This window comes from Giraffa tippelskirchi, chromosome 4 (assembly GCF_054371585.1).
Source record: "Giraffa tippelskirchi isolate mGirTip1 chromosome 4, T2T-mGirTip1v1.2.pri, whole genome shotgun sequence".
Classification (NCBI taxonomy): domain Eukaryota; kingdom Metazoa; phylum Chordata; class Mammalia; order Artiodactyla; family Giraffidae; genus Giraffa; species Giraffa tippelskirchi.
Window position 1 is genome coordinate 129,926,946 of NC_137278.1, and position 19,992 is coordinate 129,946,937.

General features: G+C 44.2%; 1 protein-coding gene and 2 pseudogenes across 10 annotated transcripts in view; all 3 read right to left on the bottom strand.

Annotated features, from left to right (window-relative positions):
• SLC4A8 (solute carrier family 4 member 8) overlaps nucleotides 1–19,992 on the bottom strand; it is a 200,260-nt gene that overhangs the window by 88,663 nt on the left and 91,605 nt on the right. For 2 of the 10 annotated variants that reach the window (XR_014082639.1, XR_014082648.1), the window contains exon 27: nucleotides 18,050–19,219. The exons of 5 other annotated variants lie outside the window; for them this stretch is intronic. Coding sequence is in view for 1 of the 5 variants with exons in the window: in XM_081592342.1 (XP_081448468.1) it covers nucleotides 16,374–16,427 (54 nt within the window). In the remaining 4 variants the exon portion in view is untranslated. Of the gene's footprint in view, nucleotides 1–13,086; nucleotides 15,225–16,343; nucleotides 16,428–18,049; nucleotides 19,220–19,992 lie in introns of those variants that run through there. 3 more of the 10 variants (XR_014082645.1, XR_014082650.1, XM_081592342.1) reach the window with 2 other exon arrangements.
• Nucleotides 607–1,475, bottom strand: LOC145544550 (high mobility group protein B1 pseudogene; annotated as a pseudogene).
• LOC145504056 (U6 spliceosomal RNA) lies at nucleotides 885–977 on the bottom strand (annotated as a pseudogene).

Here is a 19,992-nt window from a genome sequence, read left to right on the forward strand (position 1 = left end):
AAAAGTTGTATTTGTTTAGAAGCATTCAGAATGTCGACAAAACAGCTGCAACTATTTTTATTTTTTTGCAATTACAGAGTGGTGTTTAGTTAACAGAATAACAATTATTTCATATAAGCTTCATCAGAGACAACTGAAGATAAAAAAAACTTCCATTTCCATATATAACTAACTTGTGGTAAGCACCAACAAGAACATGCTTTAAATTTCCAGGCAAATTTGCAACCCCCATATTGTACCAGGCAGGGTTAGTAGCTGTTGAAAATACCACCAGGACAGGGCCATCTAAAGACACATTCGGTAGTGTGTTAAATATATTAAAAAAAGACTCTGCGCAGTTTAAAAACAAATCTTACACAGCCTTACATTCCAGTTTTTTTTCTTTGAAAGGAGTGAGTTGTCCACATGGGGGGTAAATTCTTTATAGACAAGAGAAAAAAACTGGGCTAGAAGCAACTTATTCATTATCTTCTTCCTTTTCATATTCTTTTTTAAAAAAATGTTGATTTATTTATTTCTGGCTACACTGGGTCTTCACTGATGCAGGCTTTTCTCTATTTATGGTGAGTGGGGGCTACTCTCTAGTTGCAGTACACAGACTTCTCATTATGGTAGCTTCTCTTGTTGCAGGGCTCTAGGCTCAGGGGACTCAGTAGTTGCGGCTCGCGGGCTCTCCTCATATTCCTTCTTATTCTCGCTTTTTTCAGCCTTGACGACTCCTTTGGTTGCTGCATCGCGATAGTCACTCAATCATGTCTGATTCTTTGCAAATCCCGACTCTGAGCCACCAGGGCAGCCTACTATTAAGAGATATTTCTAAGTATAAAGACAGGTCAACTTAAAAAGTATCAGCAGATAAATGCTTGACTTTATCTTATGATCTATAAAAATATGGGAGCTTCATGAACTTGCATGTCATCCTTGTGCAGGGCCATGCTAACCTTCTGTATTGTTTCAGTTTTAGTATATGTGCTCACTGTTGCTGCATTAGGTTTCCCTTTAGCCTGGCATGCAGCAAGACTCTTTCCGTACTTTTCCTCCAGCTGAGCAGTCCTCTTCTCACAGTGTTAGTCCACATCTCTCCCAGTTTCTTTGCAGCTTCACCAGTGAAGAGGCCAGCGTGTTCTCCTTTGATTTTTGGATGACACTCAGAACAAAACCAGGAAAAGGCTGAAGGAGGCCTCTTGGGTGCATTGGGATCTTTGAACTTTTTTTTTGTTTCCTCTTTAGGAGGGATATAAATTTTAATTTCTTCTTCATGAAGGGCCTTGTCTGCCTTTGCCTTGTCTATGAATGTCCGTTTCTCTTGAGCAAACGTGGTCCTCCACCTCTCTGCACACCTCTTAGAAAACTCTGAGATGCTGACTGAGCATCTGGGTGCTTCTTCTTGGGCTCCTCCCAGCAAGTTCGCACAGAAAATGCATATGATGACATTTTTCTCTTGGCTTCTTAGGACCTCCTTGGCCCACGTTTAGTTATTTTTCCTCAGCCATGCACAGGGTCACCCAGTGCTACCCGGCTCTCACTTGCCCTGGCGCCATCTCTGAGAAACTCAACATACTGCAATGGCTGTGAGAGTGTGAGCCAGACACAGCCTCCTCACTCTCTCCAATCTGTCAACAACCGTACATTTTGTGTCTGTCTGACAGGGTCTTGCAAAAATAGATAATCTGGGGACTTCCCTGGCAGTCCAGTTAAGATTTCAAACTTCCATTGCAGGAGGCATGGGTTCGATCCCTAGCAGGGAACTAAGATCCCACATGTCTTAAGGTACAGATGGAAAAATAAAATCTGAATTTAAAAGAAATATAGAGGAGGGGGGGATATTTTAAATAATACCATAGGTGGGAATCTCTAAAGGACAAATGACCTGGTTTCTTCAATATGTAAGTTGAAAGGAAAAAAAGAGAAAGACAAAAGCGAAAAACCTATAGATTACAAGAAACTCGAAAGGTGCATCAATCACTTGCAACATGTGGGCCTTATTTAGATCTTGGTTTAAACAAACTATGAAATAACCAAACATGCAAACCTGAACTGAGTGAATATTTGATATGAAGCAATTATTGTTAATTTTTAAGGGCCAATAATGATATTATGGTTATGTCCCTTGTTAGGAGTTCTTATCTTTTGGAGATTCAAGTTGAAATATTTACAGATTAAATAACATAAAGCCATGGGGGAGGGGTGTATAGGTGAAAAAAATACAAATGAGTTGATAGTTATAGCTGGGTGATGGGTACATGGAGTTTTATTATATATTTTCTCTACTTTTATTTTTGCTTGAAATTCTCCATAATATCTTTTTAATACAAAAAATTGCCTCCTTCATGGTGCCTAGATCAGCATTTACACATAGCAGGTACTCTATGAAAAATATGTACCGAATTGTCAGACTGCATCAGCTTTAGCAGAAAGGGTCATCTGGGCTCCAACAGCCATTTTCAGTACTGCTATTCACCCAATATCTTACATACAATGACTGCTCGCTGCCTTCTTAAAATTCCCAACAGGCCCCTCATGTAGGACATGAATAGACAGCTGATCAGAGCTGAATGCACCTGGGGGTAGCAACCAAATCACAGATAGGTGAGCCAATCAGATTCGCTCTCAGTGACTTGAAATAAGATGCTAAGACTTGATCAGACAAGAAGGGGGGCCTACAAATGAAAGATTTTATAGGGTAGAGGGCAAAAGTCTGCACCGCATACTTTTACATGGAAAGAAGTTCAAATTCACTCACTGTAAGAGACATACAAATTGAAACTACAGTGAAAAGCCATTCTGTACCCATCAAATTAGCGAAAATTCAAAAGTGTAGCAACATATATGGTTGGCAAGGTGGTGATGATACAGGGACTCTCATATATTGCAGGTAATAATACAAATGAGTACAGCCCTGTGGAGAGGAAGTTGGTAATACCTATCACGTACCTTGTGAGCCAGAAATCCCATTTCTAAGAATTTAAGCTCAAAAGACATCTTGAACAATACAAAACTACATAGGCACAGGGTTATTTATTACAGCATTATGGGTTAAGTTACAACTGCAAAATACTGGAATATTCCTTTCTGTCTGTGTATATTCCTTGTGTCTGGCTTCTTTGATTCAAGGTTTTTTGAGATTAGTCTGTGTTGTCATGTGTATCATAGTTCATTTCTATTTATTACAGAATAGTGGCCCACTATATGGGTATACCACAGTTTCTTGATCCAGTCATCCAGTGATGGACATCTGCATTGTTTCCAGGTTTTTTACTATTATGAATAAAGTGACTATGAAAATTCATACACAAGCCTTTGTGTGGATGCAGATTCTCATTTCTCTTAGGCTAATACATGCAAGTAAAGTTTCTAGGTCACATGGTAAATATAAAACTTTATAATACAGATTTATTTTAAAAACTGCCAATTTCCCCCAAAGCGGTTCCAATAGCAATATATGAGCATTTTAGTCATCCACATCTTTGTCAATGATGTTATTGTCCTTCTCTTAATTTTAGCCATTCTAGTGAGTGTAATGGTATATCATTGCGGTTTTAATATGAATTTCCTGATGATAAATGTTCTGGAGCATCTTTTTTATGTGATTATTGGCCACTAGTATATCAGCACTTCATGGAGAAATTGCTCATTCCAGAGCTGAAACATCATAGCTGCAGCAGATTCCTTGACATATATACACACCTTGCTACTTGCAACCAGGGCTTCTGGATTTGAACCACTCTGAACTGACCTCCTGGAGGCCAAAAATTGTATTTTTTTGTTGTTGTTGTTGCTTCCCGTGCCCAGGGTGTGGCACTTAATGGATGCTCACAATGGTTTGTTGGAATGAATTGATTTCTGTAGTTCTGTTAATGTCTTACTACCTGGAAATCCACAGGTTCCATCCCTGGGTCAGAAAGATCCCCTGGAGAAGGGAATGGCTACCCACTCCAATATTCTTGCCTGGAGAATCCCATGGACAGAGGAGCCTGGTGGGCTACTGTCCACCGCGTCACAGAGTCGGACACGACTGAAAAAACTAAGCACATGTGCACGCACCTAGAAATCCAAAGACCCAAGAAAAGATATTGAAAACAGAAAGAACTTCTTGGCAATGGATGTTAGTATTTTGTTCCTCTGTTGCCTCCATAGACAGTCCACCACCTGGCCTCTTTCATCGGCCATTGTGTTTCCCTTTGGCTTGTAACTTCCTCCTAGGATCAGGCAGTAAGACACCAGCCACTGAAGAACACATTATTCCGGGTGTCAGTTTCAGACATCCTGTTTTTCTATGACAATCGTCACTTGAAATAGAGGTCTAGTTTCCTGGCTTGAGCAGCTTATTCCCATGCTGGGCATGCATTCTTAGCAGTGATATAGCTGATTGGCACAACAAGATAGCTGGACTTTCTCCTCCCAGGGCAGGGGGAGAAGGTTGGTAGGTAAATATTTCACTATTGCAAAGGGGACGACCCTTTGGGTAAGTGGAAAGTAAAAGCACTCAATGATTTCTTCTGTAAACATATCAGTTATCTATTGCTGCATAATAAACCTCTCAAAATTTAGTAGCTTAAAACATTGGAAATCCCCATAGACAGAGGAGACTGGAGGGCTAAAGTCCATGGGGTTGTAAAGGGTTGGACACAACAGAGCAACTAACACTTTCAAAACATCAACAATTAATTATTTACCCATTCTGTGAGTTGAAAGGGCAGTTCTTATGTTGGTCTCGCCTGACCCCACTCATGCAGCTGCATCCTGGACTTAATGGAACAGAATGACCTCACTTGTGTGTCTGGGGCCTTGGGTGCAATGGCTGGAATGTTTGAAAGAAATGGGCCTCTCTCTCCACTGGCTCTCATATCCGAGACTTCTCAGCATAGTGGTTTCAGGCCAAAATCTCAAGAGGACCAAAATAGGAGCTGCTAGGTCTCTTGAGACTTGCTTGGAAGTCATACATAACCTCTGCTATGTTCTATTGGCCAAAGCCAATCAAAAGGCCAGCCCAGATTCAAGGGGTAGAGAATTAGACTCCATCTCTTGGTAGGAAGAGCAGCAAAGAACTTGTGGCCATTTTAATCCACCACATGATCTGAAAATAGTAGCATACTCCAAGTGCTATGAGACCAAATATATAAAAAAGGGTCAGAACAGAGCTGAAGTGTGGATAGGGAACACAAGGGAACTAAAACTTGTTTTTGTTTTTCTGTCTGTGGGGTATCTGGGTTATTTTGTTTTATTTCTAGAAAGAAAACGTCAAGAGAAGAATTGTGAGGGTGGTGGAGAGAGTTCAGATCACCAAGACACAATAGAAGGAGTTAGAGCTGTTTGTCCTGGCAATGAAAAGCCTCAGAGGAGATGGGGAACTGATTCCAAATGTCTAGAAGACTAGTATGTATTAGGAGGCTTGTTTGTGTGCCACCAGAAAGCAGAACTAGAACCAGGAGGTGGACATTTCAGGGAAGCAGATTTTCCTCAATTTAAGTGAGAACTAACAATCAGAGACGTACATAAATGAGATGAACTACCACAAGAGATGGGGTTCCCTGGTGGCTCAGATGGTAAACAATTTGCCTGCAACACAGGAGACCCGGGTTCAATCCCTGGGTGGGGAAGATCCCCTGGAGAAGGGAACGGCTACCCACTCCAGTATTCTTAGCTAGAAAATTCCAAGGACATAGGAGCCTGGTGGGCTAGTTCATGGGGTCACAAAGAGTTGGACCCAACTGAGTGACTAACACTTTGACTTTTTCACCACAAGAGATAGTGAACCACTCTCCATTGTGGTGTGGAAGCAAATGTTGGTGACCACTGTTCTAGAAAGTAGGAGTTATTCATGCATCTGGTGGGACCTCTGGGATTCCTCTCAACTTTGAGATTTGATGATGTCACTCCCTTCTATTGTTACCGTGGGTCCTCTATGATATGGGCATTACCCAACTGCTAGTTCCCTGGGCAGTTTCCAGAGCCTCTATGCTGCCACTGGTTCCCTGAGCTCTGCAAACCCTCAAGTGACAGCTGGGTGGCACAGGCCTGCACCCATCCTTCCTGAAGTTCTCTGACAGTTTTGCTCCTTCAGTTTGCTATTGTTCTGAGATTTCCTTCTGATGTTTTCCAGGAGGTGAAAATGATCCATCTTACCCTGTCTGGGATGGATGTGTTTCTTGTGGCCCAGAGACAACAGCAAACATTGACTCCTTTATTTTTAATTATTTATTTGGCTGGGCTGGATCTTAGTTGTGGCATGCAGGATCTTTTTGTTGCAGCCTTTGGGTTTCTCCAATTGTGGTGCGAGGACCTCTCTCTATTGTCTGCGGGCTCAGTAGTTGTGGTGCATGAGTTTAGTTGCCCCATGGCATGTGGGATCTTAGTTCCCCAACCAGGAATGGAAACTAAGTCCCTTGCATTGGAAGGCAGATTCTTTCTGTTTAACTTATTTATTTTTGGCTGTGCTGGGTTTTCATTGCTGCATGCGGGCTTTTCTTTAGTTGCAGCGAGTGGGGGCTACACTGTAAGTGTGGTGCACAGGCTTCTCGTTGCAGTGGCTTCTCTTGTTGCAGAGCACAGGCTGTAGGGTGCTCAGGCTTCAGTAGTTGCAGCACATGGGCTCAGTAGTTGTGGTTCCTGGGCTTGAGAGCACAGGTTCAATAGTTGTGGCGTATGGGCTCAGTTGCTTCGCAGCATGTAGAATCTTCCCAGACCAGGGATTGAACCCGTGTTTCCTGCATTGGCAGGCGGATTCTTTACCACTGAGCCACCAGGGAAATCCTAAGCTGAGTGAGATCTCTTTCTTCCGGTGTTTGAAGATTTTTCCACCTCAGCGTGCCATCTTCTCTCACTACGCTGCATCCACAGAAGGCAAGGCTGTCTCTCCTTCCTGCTTAGTTTAGCAGGAGGTGGGCTGTGGCAAGGCAGCTCCTGCATCTCCTCTGGAGCATGTTTGCCAGAGACCTGGTTTTAGCAAGCTGCTCAACCCTGTGCTGTTTCAGTGTGCGTTCTGCTTGCTGGTGGTTGTCTGTAAGTCTTGCCAGTTTGGAGTTATGAAGACTTCTGGGGGTAGAGAACAGGCTTGGGGACTCCCTCTGTTCAGCTGCCAGAAAACTATTTCCCAACATGGGGTCTGGGCTCTTGCTGCTGCAGCTAATGGGAAAGGACGGCTATGGATCTCACCATATGTCAGCCAGCGGGAGGGAGGAGCAGGGACCCAGCTCATTCATGCTCCCTCTTTGTAAGAGCAAGAGCTGAGGAGTGCTCTGCATCACCTTCGTGTTTCACTTCAAAACCCTTGGCCAGATCTCAGGCAAGAGACGCACCTGGCTTTAAGAAGGCTAGCACCTCTCTAATTTTGGAAGAAGAGGAGACTAGGTACTGGGGGACAGCAGGATTCTCCACCCACTCTCACCCTCCAGTTGGTGTCTAACACAGTAGTATAAATATGCACATTTTTGCAAGGAAAAACACAATAACAAAGTGATACACTTAGAGCAGCAGAACTTTAAGAATATAAAGATCAGCAACTTGTGGTGCCGGAGAGCAAGGAAGTGCTCAAAAATCAAAAAGATGTCAGACCGAGGAACTAGCTTGAAAGAACACCCAGTGGCTAAAGCTGGGACAATTTGGGTGAAGAAATTAGTAGTGTGGTATGGATTATAACCCAAAGCATAGAATATGCATGACATCTTTGCATAAATTAATGATTCAGCATATGGATTCTTGTTGTTTAGTCGCTAAGTCATGTCTGACTCTTTTGCAACTCCAAGGACTATAGCCCACCAGGCTTCTCTGTCCATGGGATTCCCCGGGCAAGAATACTGGAGTGGATTGCCATTTCCTTCTCCAGGGGACCTTCCCCACTCAGTGATCAAAACTTCATCTCCTGCATTGCAGGCAGATTCTTTACAGCTGAGCCACAGGGAAACCCTTATATGGATAGGGGACAAAAGGCAAATGTCCCTTACAGAAGAATTCCAAATAATATAAGTAGACACTACACCCTTAGTAGGTGGAGCTTAATTCTTGCCTCTTGCGGGCTGAACCTAGCGAATACAGAATGGAAAGGAGGGAAACAGTCATTTTACAGTGGAGAAACCTGGCAAACACTACCTTAACCAAGTGATCAAGGTTAACATCACTAGTGATGAGTCAGGTCAATATCTTTTACCCTAACAGGATGTGATAGGAGGCCCTTCATCTCTTCAGGCTCTTCCTAAAAGCTCATAACCCCACTCTGACCATGAGAAAAACACCAGAAATATCCTACCTTTGGCTGGTTTGTGGATTCGGGGACATTCTGTAAAATATCTTATACCAATACTCCTCAAAATAGCCAAGGTCATGACAAACAAGGAAAGAGAAACTATCACAGACCAGAGATGGTTAAGGAGACATGGTAACTAAGTGCAAGACGGTGTCCTGGTTTGGATCCTGGAACTAAACACTGTAAAAATAGCTGGAATCCACATAGAGCCTAGAACTTAGTTAAAAATAATATACTGGGACTTCCCTGGAGGTCCAGTGGTTAAGACTTTGCCTTCCAATGCAGAGGTTGTGGGTTTGATTTCTGGTGGGGAAGCTAAGATCCCATATGCCTCATGGCCAAAAAACCAAGACAGAAAGTTGAAGCAACACTGTAACAAATTCAATAAAATTTTTTAAAAAATAATATACCAATGTCCATTTCTTTTCACAAAGTACCATTTTTACAAAGTTTTAACAAAGTACTATTGTATTGTAAGATGCTAAAGTTAGGGGAAACTGGGTGGGGGTATATGGGAACTCTCTATATTTTATCTTTACAATGTTTCTATAAAGTCTAAAATTATTTCAAAGTAAAAAATCGATTATTATATGTGTATAGGTACATTTTGTTGTTGTTATTGTTGAGTCACTAAGTTGTGTCTGACTCTTGAAATAAATCCCCAAAGGATTTTGTACCTGACTAGAAATTCCTCCTAAAACTAAGTTCTAAATTTACATCATTATAGGGAATTCTTTTAATTCAGATGGATCTTCAAAAAGACTCAATTAAGGGACTTCTCTGGCAGTCTAGTCTCTCAAGAAAGAGGAAATTCTGGCTAACAAACCCATGAAAAGATGCTCAACATCACTCATTATTAGAGAAATGCAAACCAAAACCACAATGAGGTACCATTTCACACCAGTCAGAATGGCTGCTATCCAAAAGTCTACAAGCAATAAATGCTGGAGAGGGTGTGGAGAAAAGGGAACCCTCTTACACTGTTGGTGGGAATGCAAACTAGTACAGCCACTATGGAGAACAGTGTGGAGATTCCTTAAAAAACTGGGAATAGAACTGCCATATGACCCAGCAATCCCACTGCTGGGCATACACACCGAGGAAACCAGAATTGAAAGAGACGTGTGTAACCCAATGTTCATCGCAGCACTGTTTACAATAGCCAGGACATGGAAGCAACCTAGATGTCCATCAGCAGACGAATGGATAAGGAAGCTGTGGTACATATACACGATGGAATATTACTCAGCCATTAAAAAGAATACATTTGAATCAGTTCTATTGAGATGGATGAAACTGGAGCCCACTATACAGAGTGAAGTAAGCCAGAAAGAAAAACACCAATACAGTGTACTAATGCATATACATGGAATTTGAAAGACGGTAACAATAACCCTATATGCGAGACAGAATAAGAGACACAGATGCATAGAACAGTATTATGGACTATGAGGGAGAAGGTGAGGGTGGGACATTCTGAGAGAATAGCATTGAAACATGTATATTATCATATGTGAAACAGAACACCATTCCAGGTTCGATGCATGAGACAAATGCTCAGGGCTGGGGCAATGGGATGACCCAGAGGGATGGGATGGGGAGGGAGGTGGGAGGGGGGTTCAGGATGGGGAACACATGTAAACCCATGGCTGATTCATGTCAATGTATGGCAAAAACCACTACAATATTGTAAAGTAATTAGCCCCCAACTAAAATAAATAAATTTATAAAAAAAAAAAGAAAGAAAGAGGAAATTCTTTTCTCCTGGGATCTCACAATTTAGTCTGGGAGATAACTAACATTATCTACTGCATAACCATGACATAGGTAGATAGCACCATTTAGGGAAGTGTAAATGAAGGTCTATGAGAACTCAGTGAAAAGATTTGCTTCTAGCTGCAGGAATCTGGGAAGGCTTCATGGAGGAGGTGACATTTAAATTGGACTCCAAAAGCTGACTAGGATTTGAATAGGATTCTGGAGTCCTTTCTCCATTGGCTCTAGTCCCCAGGACTAGCTGCTGTTCATTTGTCTTTCCAGCAGAGGGCAGGCTGAACAAAGATGAGCTGCTACTGCTGCTGCTGCTGCTAAGTCACTTCAGTCATTTCTGACTCTCTGTGACCCCATAGACAGCAGCCCACCAGGCTCCCCTGTCCCTGGGATTCTCCAGCCAAGAACACTGGAGTGAGTTGCCATTTCCTTCTCCAATGCATGAAAGTGAAAAGTGAAAGTGAAGTCGCTTACTCGTGTCCGACTCTTCGCGACCCCATGGACTGCAGCCCACCAGGCTCCTCCGTCTATGGGATTTTCCAGGCAAGAGTACTGGAGTGGGGTGCCAAGATGGGCTAGAAAGTCCTATCTTTTAGTCAAGTCTCTCAGGTTGGTCTCAGCACTCCCTGAACTGTCTGGACAGTTTCCCAGGCTTGCTAAAAATAGTGAGTCCTCACTATACTTGTTTTGGAGTTATCAGACTCAAGTGTGTGCTCCATATTTACACCTTTGGCTTCGCCTGAAATTGATACACTGAGTTTGCATTTTCTATCAGTTTCCTGTAGGTTAGGGCAGTCAGAAGTCTGGTACCACCTCTCCTTGGGTACTGATGATGTCCTTTCTAGAGAAGTCAAGCCAGGCAGATTTCAGTGGTCCAGGCTGGGCAAGGTGAGAGGAATGCTTCTCTAGGTTGCCATGGAAAGAGGTTCAGCTTTCCACACCACCCGTTATGTTGTCCCTTCTCTATAAAGAATTGAAGATTGCTTTGGTGCTTGAACTTTCTGCTGTCTTAGGTCAAGTGGTTTACTAAGGAAACATTCCCACTTCTGTAAGGAGCTGTGGAAAGCAGAATAGGGAAGGAGAAGCTAGTGTCTGACTTCAGCTGAAGTCCCAACCTCAGTCTGATCTTGTGGCGAGCTCAGGAGTATAACTGCTAGCTATCTTGGGGCAAAGGGACTGTTCCTTGCTATTCCCACACCCATCAGTCACTGGTTTCCACTGCCCCAGGGGACATAGTAAACTCACAGGCACTTCCAGCTTCTTGGTGCCTCTAGGTGAGGTAGTATCTGGAACACTTGTGTTACACTCTGCAGACTCTTCCTTGTTGGCAGGAACCCTTAGGAGTGAACACAAGCAGCCAGGGGTGGACAGGGAGCTGGTGAGGGGGATCTGAGGGGGCCAGTGGCAGCACTCCCAGCATCTGCTACTCTCTGCAAGGCCCCTTCTGTTTATCAGGCTCCCCATGACTGAGGACTTTGTCCCCCCCTCAGGGAGAACCTCTGGGAAACCAATGAAGGTTTCAAACCCTTCCTTAGGAGGCATTTCCCAGAATCTCAGCACTGCTTTTTTTGCTCTCAGGACCGTAGATTTTCATTGCAGGGTTCTCTTCACCATCTCCAAATCCCTCCTTGCCCAGCTCCTCGAAACTTATCCCGCCAGAGTTCTCTACTCCCAGCAATTGTCACTTCAGAAACCCCCTGTTGGACTTTTCTGGTGGTACAGTTGACAGGAATCTGCCTGCCAATGCAGGGTACATGGGTTCGATTCCCAGTCCGGGAAGATCCCACAACTACTGACCTAGCACTCTAGAACCTGCAAACGGCAGCTACTGAACCCACTCGCTGCAACTACTGAAGCCCGCGTGCTTGGAGCCCATGCTTTGCAACATAAGAAGCCATCTCAAAAGAAGCCTGAGCACTGCAACTAGAGAGTAGCACCTGCTCGTTACAACTAGAGAATGCCCACACACAGCAGCAGAAACCCAGCGTAAACAAAAATAATTTTTAAAAAAAGAAAAAAGCCCCGTGTGTGTATGGATGGCAGAGAATGCTCCAAGACACCTACATTTTATCCTAATGATCCTCTGTTTCGTTGAAGAATAAGTTCTTTGAGGGCAGGGCTGAGTCCAATCACCATTCAGGCAGCTTACTATGGAGTCTCCCCCTGTGGTTCATAGACCTCTAGCATCAAACAGGAAGTGCATGTAAAAACATTAACCCTCCTTTCCCTCCACATACAATGAAGAAATCAGGGAATCTGTTTTTTCACAAGTTCCCTATGTGACTGCTGCTCATTAAAGAATGAGAACCACTGCTGAGCATCCAGGGGCAAGGTGGGGTTCTCCATAGAATTTTCATAGGTGGCTGACTCCCTCAGTGGCTCAGATGGTAAAGAATCTGCCTGCAATGCAGGAGACCGGGGTTCAGTTCCTGGGTTGGGAAGATTCCCTTAAAAAGGGCATGGCAACCCACTCCAGTATTTTTTCTTGGAGAATCCCATGGACAGAGGAGCCTGCCAGGCTATAGTCCATGGGGTCGCACAGAAGCAGACACGACTGAGCGACCAACACTTTTCCACTTTCACCACCCCACCCAGCACTCTGTCCCTTATATCTGCTTGACTTTCTCAAGCAGGTATAAAACAATAGCACTGATTACCTTATTTGTTTTGCCTGTTGCTTCTAGTCTCTCCCCTGTTCTCATTAGAACTAATAAGCTTCATGAGGGCAAAGATCTGTGTCTCCCTGACCGGGGTACTCCAGTGCCTGGAAGGCAGCATCTACAACTGCAGGTGTTCAGGGAATATTTGTTGCATGAATGAATGAAGCATTTCTGTGGAGAGGCATCAGTGCAGCTGAAGACAAAGATTATTCCACTTCTAATCTCCAGGAGTTGGTGATGGACAGAGAGGCCTGGCGTGCTGCAATTCATGGGGTCGCAAAGAGTCGGACACGACTGAGCGACTGAACTGAACTGAATCTTCTTTCATCACAGACATTATGTTGGGAGTCCCCAAGGCCACCCTCAGGCTCAATGATTCACTGGAAGGAACCAGAGGACTCAGAAAAGCTCTCATACTTACAGTTATGGTTTATTACTCCAAAAGGATACAGATTAAGGTCAGCAAAGGGGAAAAGAATCTGAGTTTAAGTCCAGGAGAAACTGGGCTCAATCTTCAGGTGTCCCCTCCCACTGGAGTTACATGAGGATGAGAAACTGTGTGTGACAACACATGCAAAGTACTGCCAAGTCAGGAGCATATCCAAGCCTTGCTTCTAGGGGTTTTATTGGGGGCCAGTAAGGTAGGCATGCAGTGCCCAGTGGCTGACCTTAACTGCCCAGTCTTTAGCTCTCTGCCTCCTAGAGGTCAAACTGATACACGTGGTTTCAAGGCCTTCAACATGCAAAAACAAGTATTAGCCAAAAGTTACATTGTTGGCATTAAGTATCTGGTCAAACTGGTACAGTGTGGCCCAAGGTCTCAGGTACTGAAAAAAAATTTGTTTTTTTGTCAAGCAGGATATTCCAAGGGCTCAAAGGTTATTTCCTAGGAGCCAAGTCAAGGGCCAGTTCAGAAGGGGCCTTTCTTTGAAATGTGCAGGGTTTGAGCAACCCAGGCCTGCTGAGTTAACTTTCTACACAGACATCAAAATCATGCCTTCAGCATGGACACAACTGAGGTTGTTCTGTAATTAAACTATTTGGTATTGATCTGACTTCTCCTTAAACACAATTGTACCTAATTAGCATATACTTACAGACTAATTCTGCCTCAGAATTGGACTGAATGTTCATTTAACAAAGAGTTACCAAGGATCTACCATGTGCTAGGTACAGTTCCTCACTGAGGATGCAAAAATGAACACAATAGACCTCGTCTCTGTCTTCAAGAAGTTTAGAGTTTTTAGGCCTATAAAGACAGTTTTTGGACTTTGCCATGTAAAGGATTATTCTGAGATGATCAATTTCAAAGGTAGGCACGGAAAAGGGACCATGGAATAAATATAATAAAGATGTAAAAATAAAAAGATAAAGATGTGAGTAAGAAAGTTCCTACCACATGGTCAGCTCTTTGGAATTGCTGCTGCAGATCTTGGGGATTCTCCTGTGGCTTGTCTGAGCCTGGAGATTTGCTAAAAGCTAGGCTGTCTTCTGAGATTAAGGGCAGTCAGAGAATACCAATTTTGTGTTCATGTTTATCACTTATATGGCAGCTACTATGATAGACACTTCATTTATGTTAACCCACTGCCACGCTGTGCCCTTATCTGCAGCCTGATGCAGATAAGGCCCCCCATGCTCCTGATGCAGGCTGTGTGTGCTAGGAGGGCAGTAGAAATCACTAGCTCTGCCCCTGGAGCCCCTTCTGAACCCAGCACTTTCCTACTCTCGAATGTTCATCAGCTTAGCCCTCCTGATCCCAGATTCATGTCTTCCTTAGCCTCTCCCTAGCCAGCCCCTTTCCTTATCTTCTTAGGAAGCCCTTTCTTATAGGAACATACTCCCTATATTGTACTTTCTGCTAATGCTTCTGGTACTTTGCTTTCACTGAAGTCTGGCTTTCCCCAGATATATTGATTCTCAGCTCAGGTAATCAATGAAGTAGTGACAGAATCAGTTTGCAGTCTGAGAAGCCAGCTAAGGCAGTAATGAGGATGGAAACAGGAGTTCAAGAAGAAACACCCAAGGGCAGAGCTGAAGGTCCCAGAGTCACATTTCAGTGTATAGAAGAGGTGAGGAGCTCTAAGACATGTGGGGATGACGGACAAAGGCAGTGACAGATGAAATGGCAGGAGCTTAAGGAAACCCAGAGCTGCCAGTAGCCCATAGGGTGCTTTTGTGCAAATTTGACAAAAGTTCTCCTTCCCCCACCCAAATGCAACCATGTTGGGGGACAGAGTGTGGGGAGTGAGCGTTAGGTTCTGGCGCCCATTCCCTCTTTGACCTGGGCACCTTTTAGTGCAGCCTGTGCATGAACACACAGAGTAACCTTGGGAAACTCAGGCCAGAAGAGGCAGCCCGGACTCTGTTCTCCTCCCCAGATCAGCGGGCCAGCCCGAAGGCAGTTTGGCAAATTTCTCCACTCCAAACATCCTAGTCCAAGGAGCAGGGCAGACACAGCTGTGGAATTTGGGTGCCGTGGTTTTCAGACTCTGGCGGCCATCTGGAAGGGCTCTACCAGGAAAGAAAGACCTTGGAAAGTCATCCCAGAACTAGTAGGAGCAAGGAAGGGATATAATAAGGAAGGGGAATAATGCTGGGGCCCTGTGACTGCTGGGCCACAAAAACAAGGGAGCCAGGCAAGCAGAGCTCCATGTCATTACTTCTTGTCCTGGCCCTCACACCACCCTCCCTAAGACACTTAAGTCCCACATCAATACCAGCATCTCAGATTTTGTTACTCTATACATTATTTCCATATCTCTCAGCTCAGCATCAGCTCGGTTTAGCTGCAGCAAATGCTTGTGGATTAAACATAGAGACCCATTCTTTCTGTGACCATCATTTGTATGGTATTTATGTACCGTAAAACAAACACTAAATATGTGATATGTACATTGTGTTGTAGCAGAGAAATTACAAAAGCATCATAAAGTGATAGGGATGGAAGCAATCTTCAACTTATTGAAATTCAACATCCTCTCTTTACAGAGAAGGAAACTGATATCCAACATAGAGAAGTGTCTTATCCAGAGCCCCCCAGTTGGTGAGTGGCAGAGCTGGGATGAGGAGCTGAAAGAACAGTTAGATGGGAAGTGGAGTTTGGGCCCAGCATGCAGGGAAAAGGCTTGCTAGTTGTTGAGGTCTTGGACCTTGCTTTTGCTCCTGACCCATGTGGCCAAAGCAGAAAGGGAAAACCTGAGAGTGAAATCATTGAAGAAGTGTAGGTTGGTCTCTGTTCTAAGTTCCTGGCACAGAGCTCTTAAAACCCTTACAATTTCCTGAGTTACAGGAGGGGACATAGAGCTCCTAAACCCTTGAAATTCCCCAGGTGATGCCACCATCTTTTGTTCTAATGAGGCAGCTTTGCTTGGACTCCTAGATGGGGTCTGATCACTAGAAAGACCAAGTCATGAATAGAAGCCTGGAACTTCCAGGCCCACCCCACCCCATTCTCTGGAAAGGGGAGTGGGGCTGGAAGGTGAGTCAAATAATTGATACTCCTAAATGATGTAACCTCCATAAAACCCCCAAAGTACAGGGTTAGTAGGGCTTCAGGGTTGCTGAGCGCATTTCTACGATGGCACCTCAACTCCATGGGAATAGAAGGTCCCATCTTGGAGACCCCCACACCTCACCCTCTGTATCTCTTCATATGGCTGTTCACTCACATCTCAGAAAGTATCCTTTGAAATAAATCATCAGTAGACGGAGGTTGTTGGCAACCTGAGGACCCCACCACTTGCAATTGATACCTGAAATGGGGGAGAAGAGGCAGCTTTGTGGGAATGAACCCTTAACCTGTGCAGTCTATGCTAAGACAAGGCATTTAGTGTCAGAATTGCATGGTATGGAAAACCCATACATCTGGTGTCAGCAGTGTTGTGCATTTGGGTTGAGAAAGAACAGAGCTTTTCCCTATTCATTGAGCATGCTCAGTACTGAATAGAAAATCTCTTGTTTTCACGAGGTGAATCTCAACAGGAAAGGGGGAAGTTTCTCTCTAATAAACTGGTGGTATATGTGGAAGGGTTTTCCCTAAAAAATGAAAAAGTCTCCCAGAATCTGAGCACAGACTTTCTACATTTTAAAATATTTCTTGAAGCGCCTATTTCCTTTGAAGTGCACCTGTATTGTGCTCAAACTGCAGATAAAACCCTGACGGTAGGGAACCGATTCTTCCTTTTCTTCGAGTTGAGAGGTCTGGAGGAGACTTGCCCAGCCCCTCATCTGTCAGTTTCTCTGGACCAGAGAAAAGCTATGCTTCTTGCAAGGGTTCTGTTCAAGCCCTGGGGGCTGATGAAGATCTGAACTAGCCCTACCTGTTGCCGGGAGGTGCTCAGTCTGTTGGGGAGACCAAGCTGGAGATCCTGTGATCCTGTTCAGGGAAGCTCAACCATCTCAACTCAGTCCAAACGTAGTGTCCCACACCATGAACCACTGCACTGAAATGGGCTGCTCACCCCTGCTGGGGAATGTCAGTTGGACTATCAGGCCCGCTTACTCCCCTTCTCCAGTTTAGGACAAACTAAACAGAAAAAGAGCTGCTTTCTGGGGAACTTGAGCACGTTCCAACCCAGACGACCCAGGCAAAGGAGAGAGAAAGGACAGGCTCCTGTTCCCATCCTAGGACCCAAAAGACCTGTTCTTTCGCACTTTGACTGATTCTGGCTCCGAGTCATTCGTGAGGCCCATTCTAAGTCACTGCAGATGGCTTTCTTTTGGACACACTCTTCTAGCTCAGTATAGGGGGATTCTGGCTGCCCGCAAATAGAATCACAGGACTCTAAAGCTGTTCATGGCTGCTCATGGCCCCTAGGAGCTGGAGTGCACAGCAGGCTCTCTGGGGAGCAGGGAGGGAGCAGAATATAGAGTAGGAAAAGGCATGCTTAGTATTATTAAGTAATTTTATATTTGGATAGTGTCAACTACAAATTGGCACTTGCCATGGGCACTTGCCATCTATCTCTACAAGGATCATTAATAAATCATGTGCTGCTACAGCTGCTGACCTTCAACACTCCTGAGGGGAGTTCAAGGTGGAAAGCGGAAATGAAGTACTCTGTGCTCTGGAAAACTGACAGAACAGGTCTTCAGGTAGTTAGATATTTTAAGGAGCCAATTTATGAGCCCAATTCTTGTAGTTCCTTATATTTAGAAAAGCACTAAAATCCTTCACAGTGATGAATGTTCCTCGTGACTAGCAGAAACCTTCTGGAAACATGTGTGCTTGATTGCATGTATTCCCCCTTGACCAAAATCACATATATACTGTCCTTCCCCTCCTCCTCTTTGGAGCAGTTTCTCAGAGCTATCTGAGGTACTGTCTCCCAGGCTACAGTCCTCATTTTGCCCCAAATAAAATTTAACTCACAACTCTCACATTGTGTATTTTTTTAAGTTGACATGAACATCAGGTTAAAAGGCTTAAGAAAACTTCCCCTGAGGATTCCCCTATGGTTAGGACTGTGCATTTCCATTGCAGGGGGATGGGTTTGATCCCTGGTGGGGGAACTAAGATCCCACAAGTTGTGCAGTGCAAACAAACAAACAAAAAAACAACTTCCTCTGCAGACACTGGGAGGTAAATTAATCTAGTAGAAAGAGGGAGGACTTTGCAGGAATATCTGCCACCTAATAGCAGTGTGATTTCAGGAAAATTACTTTGCATCTCTGATCTATAGTTCAGTTCAGTTCAGTCACTCAGTCATGTCCGACTCTGAGATCCCATGAACCGCAGCACACCAGGCTTCCCTGTCCATCACCAACTCCCGGAGCTTGCCCAAACTCATGTCCATCAAGTCAGTAATGCCATCCAACCATCTCATCCTCTCTGTCATCCCCTTCTGCTCCTGCCTTCAATCTTCCCCAGCATCAGGGTCTTTTCTAGTGAGTCAGTTCTTCGCATCAGGTGGCCAAAGTATTGGAGTTTCAGCTTCAGCATCAGTCCTTCCAATGAATATTCAGGACTGATTTCCTTTAGGATTGACTGGTTTTATCTTTTTGCTGTCCAAGAGACTCTCAAGAGTCTTCTCCAAACACAGTTCAAAAGCATCAATTCTTCAGCACTCAGCTTTCTTTATGGTCCAATTCTCACATCCATACATGACTACTCTCACATCCAAACCATAGCTTTGACTAAATGGACTTTGATTGGCAAACTAATGTCTCTGCTTTTTAATACATTGTCTAGGTTGGTCATGGCTTTTTCTTCCAAGCAGCAAGCGTCTTTAATTTCATGGTTGCAGTCACCATCTGCAGTGATTTTGGAGCCCCCAAAATAAAGTCTCTCACTGTTTCCATTGTTGCCCCATCTATTTGCCATGAAGAGATGGGGCTGGATGCCATGATCTTAGTTTTTGAATGTTGAGTTTTAAACCAACTTTTTCACTCTTCTTTTTCACTTTCATCAAGAGGCTCTTTAGTTCTTCTTCGCTTTCTGCCCTAAGGATGGTGTCATCTGTGTATCTGAGGTTATTGATATTTCTCCCAGCAATCTTGATTTCAGCTTGTGCTTCATCCAGCCTGGCATTTCTCATGATGTACCCTGCATAGAAGTTAAATAAGCACGGTGACAATATACAGCTTTGATGTACTCCTTTCCCGATTTGGAACCAGTCCAATCTATAACATAGGAACAATTATACCTTCTATACAGTGTTCTACAAAAGGGTTGTCTTATTTGAAACTATGTATAGCCCAACAGCATCCATATACTTCAGTCAATTCCAGTTCTCTGGTGAGGCTGAGAGTAGTAGGTAGATGGGAAAGTATCTGGAGGCAGAAGAGGGCTTTCCTGGACACGTGTTGTGGAGAGGTGATGTGAGCAGGAAGGACCCAGAGCTGGAGGTTGAAGAGGAGAACAAGGCCCCATAGTGTCCTCTGAGATATGTCGTTTTTGGTATGTTTGTCCTGTGCAAAGGGAGATATGGATGAGAAGGAACCAGCGGGGAGAATAAGGATGGAGAAGTGGGGAGGAGCTGTGTTAGAGGAGAAGGAGGCAGGAAGGACAGGACCCAGGTGTCAGTGGGTGATCAGCTTCCATCACATCCCCAGGGAAGCTGGAGACACAGTCAGTAACGAGATATTCAGTAGGAGGACGGTGGGAGGCTGATGTGGAGGGCTAGACAGGACCCTTCTTCCTCGACGGGTGTTCATTTTCACCCTTCCTGGTTGGGATATTGCCAGTGAGATGAAGATCTCAGTTTCAGGGACTTGATCTGCAAGGTCACAATGTCTGGGAGTGTAATTATCACAACAGTACATACTCAGGTTCCCTCTGGTTAGAGTTTTTCCAATAACTCATTAAAGGCCACACAA